Source organism: Salmo salar, chromosome 19 (genome assembly GCF_965601325.2).
Source record: "Salmo salar chromosome 19, fSalSal1, whole genome shotgun sequence".
NCBI classification, from domain to species: Eukaryota; Metazoa; Chordata; class Actinopteri; order Salmoniformes; family Salmonidae; genus Salmo; species Salmo salar.
The window spans coordinates 8,063,960-8,070,000 of record NC_138309.1 but is presented as its reverse complement, the minus strand read 5'-3'; the positions used below and the strand labels follow the sequence as shown (position 1 = coordinate 8,070,000).

The 6,041-nt window shown below is 41.5% G+C and overlaps 1 protein-coding gene across 1 annotated transcript in view; it reads left to right on the top strand.

Moving 5' to 3' along the window:
* Positions 1-5,543, top strand: part of LOC106578368 (cadherin-related family member 1a) — a 169,281-nt gene extending 163,738 nt beyond the window's left edge. Inside the window, exons 16-17 of the mRNA XM_082965589.1 lie at positions 1,403-1,657; positions 3,646-5,543. Coding sequence (XP_082821715.1) covers positions 1,403-1,657; positions 3,646-4,254 — 864 coding nt within the window. The 3' untranslated portion in view covers positions 4,255-5,543. The remainder of the gene's footprint in view (positions 1-1,402; positions 1,658-3,645) is intronic.
* The last annotated feature ends 498 nt before the right edge of the window (positions 5,544-6,041 follow it).

Genomic DNA, 6,041 nt, shown 5'->3' with positions numbered 1-6,041 from the left:
ATAATCACACAGCCATTTTCCAAGCAAGCATATATGTCACATAAACCAAAACCACAGCTAAATGCAGCACTAACCTTTGATGATCTTCATCAGATGACACTCCTAGGACATTATGTTATACAATACATGCAAGTTTTGTTCAATCAAGTTCATATTTATATCAAAAACCAGCTTTTTACATTAGCATGTGATGTTCAGAACTAGCATACCCACCGAAAACTTCCGGTGAATTTACTAAATTACTCATGATAAACGTTGACAAAATACATAACAATTATTTTAAGAATTATAGATACAGAACTCCTTTATGCAATCGCTATGTCCGATTTTAAAATAGCTTTTCGGCGAAAGCACATTTTGCAATATTCTGAGTACATAGCTCGGCCATCACGGCTAGCTATTTTGACATCCGCCAACTTCGGGGTCACCTAAACTCAGAATTACTATTAGAAAAATTGGATTACCTTTGCTGTTCTTCGTCAAAATGCACTCCCAGGACATCTACTTCAACATCAAATGTTGTTTTGGTTCCAAATAATCCATAGTTATATCCAAATACCTCCGTTTTGTTCGTGCGTTCAGGTCACTATCCGAAGGGTAACGAGCGAGCGTATTTCTTGACAAAAAAGTTCAAAATATTCCATTACCGTACTTAGAAGCATGTCAAACACTGTTTAAAATCAATTTTTATGCGATTTTTCTCATAAAATAGCGATAATATTCCAACCGGGCAACGTTGTATTCATTCAAACACTGAAAGAAAAACATGGCGATTTCTCGTGACCGCGCATCTCCAGCCTCACTGTCCCCAGGCTGACCACTTACAAATCTGCTGCTGTACTTTACCCAGAGACAGCAGACACCCCATTCCACTTTTTGGCGGCTTTAGAGAGCCAATCAAAGCCTTAGAAAGTGTCACGTTACAGCACAGATGCTGTAATGTTGATAGAGATGCAACAGAAGGACAACAAACTGTCAGACAGGGCACTTCCTGTATGGAATCTTCTCAGGTTTTGGCCTGCCATATGAGTGCTGTTATACTCACAGACACCATTCAAACAGTTTTTGAAACTTTAGAGTGTTTGCTATCCAAATCTACTAATTATGTGCATATTCTAGTTACTGGGCAGGAGTAGTAACCAGATTAAATCGGGTAGGTTTTTATCCGGCCGTGCAAATACTGCCCCCTAGCCCCAACAGGTTTTAACTGAACTCAATACAATACAAGACAACACAAAGGAAGTAGATTTGCCTTTGGCCTCAAAAGGAACATATGTGGAAGTCTGTTATGATGGTTTTGCAAACTACTTTGAGATCATGGGACAATATTTTCATAAATGTGCCAGCACTATTGAGAAAAACGGTATCTCGTGTGTCTGGTTTATGTGTAATGTGCCAACAGGCGCAAGATGATGATGCAGAGGGGCCCAACAATGTCATTGAGTACTCCATCATGAAGACAGACCCGGAAAACATCTTCGACATCAACGCAGACACGGGCGAGATCAAGCTCAAGTCCTATATCAAGTCTATGGACATTGTCCAGAACATCACCAAACAGAATGACTGTATCTGGTCTGTGGTGGTCCAGGCCCAAGACAGAGGCTCACCCTCCTTCAGCACCACTACAGTGGTCAAGATAGACATCACAGAGGCGGTAAGAAACAGTGGGAACATCTCCAATGTCACCTATTTAATTTTACAGGGATGAAATTAAACTTGGAATATGCACATGTAACTCAGTTTTTTGTGTAGATGATGCATTAATGGAGATTTAGATTGAAATGGGAGATTTGCACAAAAGTCTCAAGTAAGGACTTGTCTCTGGCACACTTTAATGGCTCTAGTCAAAAGTAGTGCACCATGGGCCTCCTGAGTGGCGCAGAGGTCTAAGGCACTGCATCGCAGTGCTAGAGGTGTCACTACAGACATGGGTTCGATCACAGGCTGTGTCACAGCCAGCTGAGACCGGGAGACCCATGAGGCGGGGCACAATTGTCCCAGCATCGTCTGGGTTAGGGAAGGTTTGACATCGCGCTCTAGTGACTCCTGTGGTGGGCTTACTTCGGTCGCCAGATGTACGGCGTTTCCTCCGACACAATGGTGCGGCTGGCTTCAATGTTAAGCGAGCAGTGTGTCAAGAAACAGTGCGGCTTGGCAGGGCAAAATTAATGCGCTATAGTGGCTTTGGTCAAGAATCGGGCATAATAGTGATTTTGGTTAAAAAAAATTGTGCATGGGAAATGGATAACGTTGCGATCTGTAAAATTGAAATTGAAACAGCTAGCTAGCTTACTTACAGAACATCTATGCATACATACTTTAGCTATCTAGCTATCAATTCTGGCTAACTGCCAGGTGAAACAATTCAAGGTTGAAATCAATGCGACAGAGGCATTGAGCCATGGGTTTTAGTTTGATCAAATCCCCACTAGTTAGCTATCCCCCTAGCTAGTTGGGAAATACAAGACCACACACAGCTCAAACCGACTTACACGCTCACTATATGCTATAACTATGTAATAACCAGGGCATAGAGATTTTCCTGGTCAGACCACGTGCTTAGGAAAAACTCTCGGCCCTAGTGATCACAAATAGTTCAAGCTGTTCAATAGAACATTCCAACTGAACACAGTAATCCAAACCCAAGATATGTTTGTTAGTTTTCTTTAGGTTTCCACCTTGAAACATCCCTAAACTATTCCCTAAATTATCTAAACTCCTCTAAATGCCAATTTTGTATTTTCAGGTCAAATCCAGATTTTTCTCCTACTTCCTGAGCCTCAAGAAGCATCCCGCAGCTGTGTTTGGGATTTGTTTTAGTGTTGTCACCTTCGCTATTGCAATGACTGTCCTCATTTCCACCCTCATTTACTGCAACACTTTGAAAAAGTCTGGCGTTCAACCTCAGGGCAAGATCAGAAAGATTATACGGAGGCCTGTATAATGCCATAAACAAAGCTTTCCTTGAGATCATCCAGCAGTCTTGGTGTCCCCCATATCATTACACTAAGACTCTTACTGTTTGTATATTGTTTTGGAAGGACACCTGTATTTGTAGCTGGTCATTGTACCATAGCACATGATTTGTGTCTGTGAAAGAGTACAGGAGCACAATATAATATTTTGATCACTCATTTGACATGAAATGGAAGTCCATGATAAACGTTATGGATGAACTGTAAACTCATAACATTTAATTTGCAATTGTGACACTGCATGGTCTCAGTTAATAATGGGTGCCCATCTAATCCTTCTGATCTTGTCTCAATCAAAAAAACTGTCAATGGGACAGGAATTATCATTCCAGACAAACTCAGACTAGTATTTTGCAGATCCACATTTTGCAAACAGATTGTGTTAGCACTGACCAAGCGTTGGTAGGCGTTTTGGGGGATTTGTTATTTTAATGTAGTGTAATGTTTTCACACTGTGTAACTAGCTTAACACATGTGCGGATTTGGCTGTGGTGGTCTGGCAGTGTAAATGTATTATAATACACTCTGTGTCCCAAATTTCCATAGCCAAATGGCAACACACACATAACCACATATGATAATAACAACTAGGATTTTCCCATGTATACTTGCAGTCTCCCATTTCAGTCCAATGGACATGACTGTGTCTCTCTGTGCTCTTTTACAGACTCAACTCAGGGGCCCTTTGGCATCCTTTTTCGTGCAGAGTAGAGACAAGCCTTTGCACATCTTAGGCATGATCGCTGGTGTCATTGGTCTCATGGTTGTGGGGACAGTCTTCATTTCCACCATCATGTTCATGCGCAACAAAAAGTCCAACAGGATCCTGCCCCACCGCCGCATCCGGAGGCGAAACAAACCACCCGTGACCTTCAAGTTCCCGAACCCTGTAGAGAAACTCCTAATCCAAGAACCAGAGGTCATGGTGGGGGTCAATGTCAACTGTAGCAACTGTAACATAGCGAGCGGACACCCTCTGCCTCCAAACCACAACATGAATGTGATGACTGGACACCATTGGTCTCCAAACCACAATGTGAGCATGGTGAGTGGACGCCATTGGCCACCACCACCGCCCAATGCCCCTGCCCTTCCCCCACTGCTCCCTGGAGGGAGGCCAGGGGACAGACAGTGGGTGGTACCGACGGTATTGGGCACAGTAGCACAGATCAAGCCTAAGAGGAACAGGAACAGACCAGTTGACAGTGTGAACGCAGCACTGGTGTCTGAGCTCAAAATGAGACTGGACCAGAGGAGGTTGGCAAACTGCTCTTAGGAGAGCGAGAGAGTGAGTGTGTGTCTGCTTGTGAGTATTGGTGAGTGGGAGTCATGATACTCAATGAAAGATATAATTCATACAGCAACTTTCAAAGTGCTTTACATTGTGTGTGTAGAAGTCAACCACCAATGTGTAGAAGTCATCAGCAGTTGTTTTTTTACTGACAAAAACATGTGATCGTCTGTGCATGTGTGTCTTTGGTTTAAAGTCTGTTCAAATCAAAGTTTATTGGTTGCATACACAGACTTGCAAATGTTATCACAGGTGCAGCGAAATGCTCACATTTCTAGCTCCAACAGTGCAGTAACATTTAGTAATACAATAACAATACACACATAATCCAAAATAAAACAAAACCAACAAACAATTAGAAAGTTCATATTATGGACTGGTGAATCGCTGATCCATTCCTTCTGTTCTTAGTAATTTCAGGTTCTTATAACTTACGTGATGAAGTCATGAACTAGATCTCAGGACAAGGCTGTTATTTGGCTTCTGTCCAAGCTCCTTACAAGAGCTTTTATGACACTTATCCTAACTAAACGGATCAATGGAGAGAGGTGAACTCGTCTGATCACCTGACAAAGAAGATCAACAAGACAACTGCTTGGGAGTCAAGCAAAATGCATCTGAACACGTTAAGGCAGGCACGTTTTGGGGTAAACCAATCACATTGCTGATAATTTGTCACATCTGCCATGTAAGGACCCTTGATCAAACATGTCTAATTTCATCTGTTTGTGTGGTGCATCTCTTTCCAATTGGATTCTCATGTATAGCCCCAAGACAAAAAAAAGCATATATACATATAAGGAGTACAGAGGAAATGTGTGGATTTTAAAACCAAACCAAACATATCCCTTGTATGTGCATCCTCTTATATCTTGAGCCAGCCTTTTAAAGCAATAATTGCATATGTCCTTTAACAACTGTCTAGGGGTTAGGGGATCCAATGGGATCCAAGGACCAGGATGGTGGTGTTGCCGAGGAAAAGTTTGGGTGTTTACTGTAAGGTGGCTAAAGGATTAGGTTTAATGCCTTACTAATCACTCTGGAACAGTGTAATTCACTGCCCTCTCCTGGAGAAGAAAGGGAAGAATCTATTAACCCTTTGACGCATACAATCACACATTTGTGATCATTGTTGATTGGTCCCTGCAGCGTACCATCGTAAATATGTGATTGGAATAGTAACAACAGAACGTAGCTATGATAAAACAAACACGTCTAAACAGCATCTACACAATGTTTTGTTCTGATGGGAAATAAAGGTCTTCACAACTTTATTTCTCAATTTCACCTTTTATTGTAAAAGATAAATACGAATTTCGTCATCCAAACAACACAAGGTACACATCCACAGCCAAACTCATTGCATAAACCAATCTAAATAACATGTTGCCCTGACAATAAAATATACATAAGTTAACGACTAACAGCTAGATTTGTTTACAATGTACCACATCTCTGGTGAGCACAAGGGAGAAATGTAATATTGTTTAGAAAAGAGATCCCTGTCAGCTAAGCTAAGAGCAGCCATGTTTGTTTGTTTCCAAGCAAAAACTCCCTAATCACAGAATGCCATTCACTATAAGATGCAAATAAACAAAGTGAAAGTCAAAGATGGCAGCGCCCATTGCCTGAAAAATATTAACTTAGTTTTGCCACTTTTTGGCTATTACAAATCTCCGAAGTACTTGTTACAGTGTACACAAGAACCGGAGCACATGACTTGACAAGTCGTTTACCATTTTTGACTTTATCAAAAAGCAAATAGTATCATC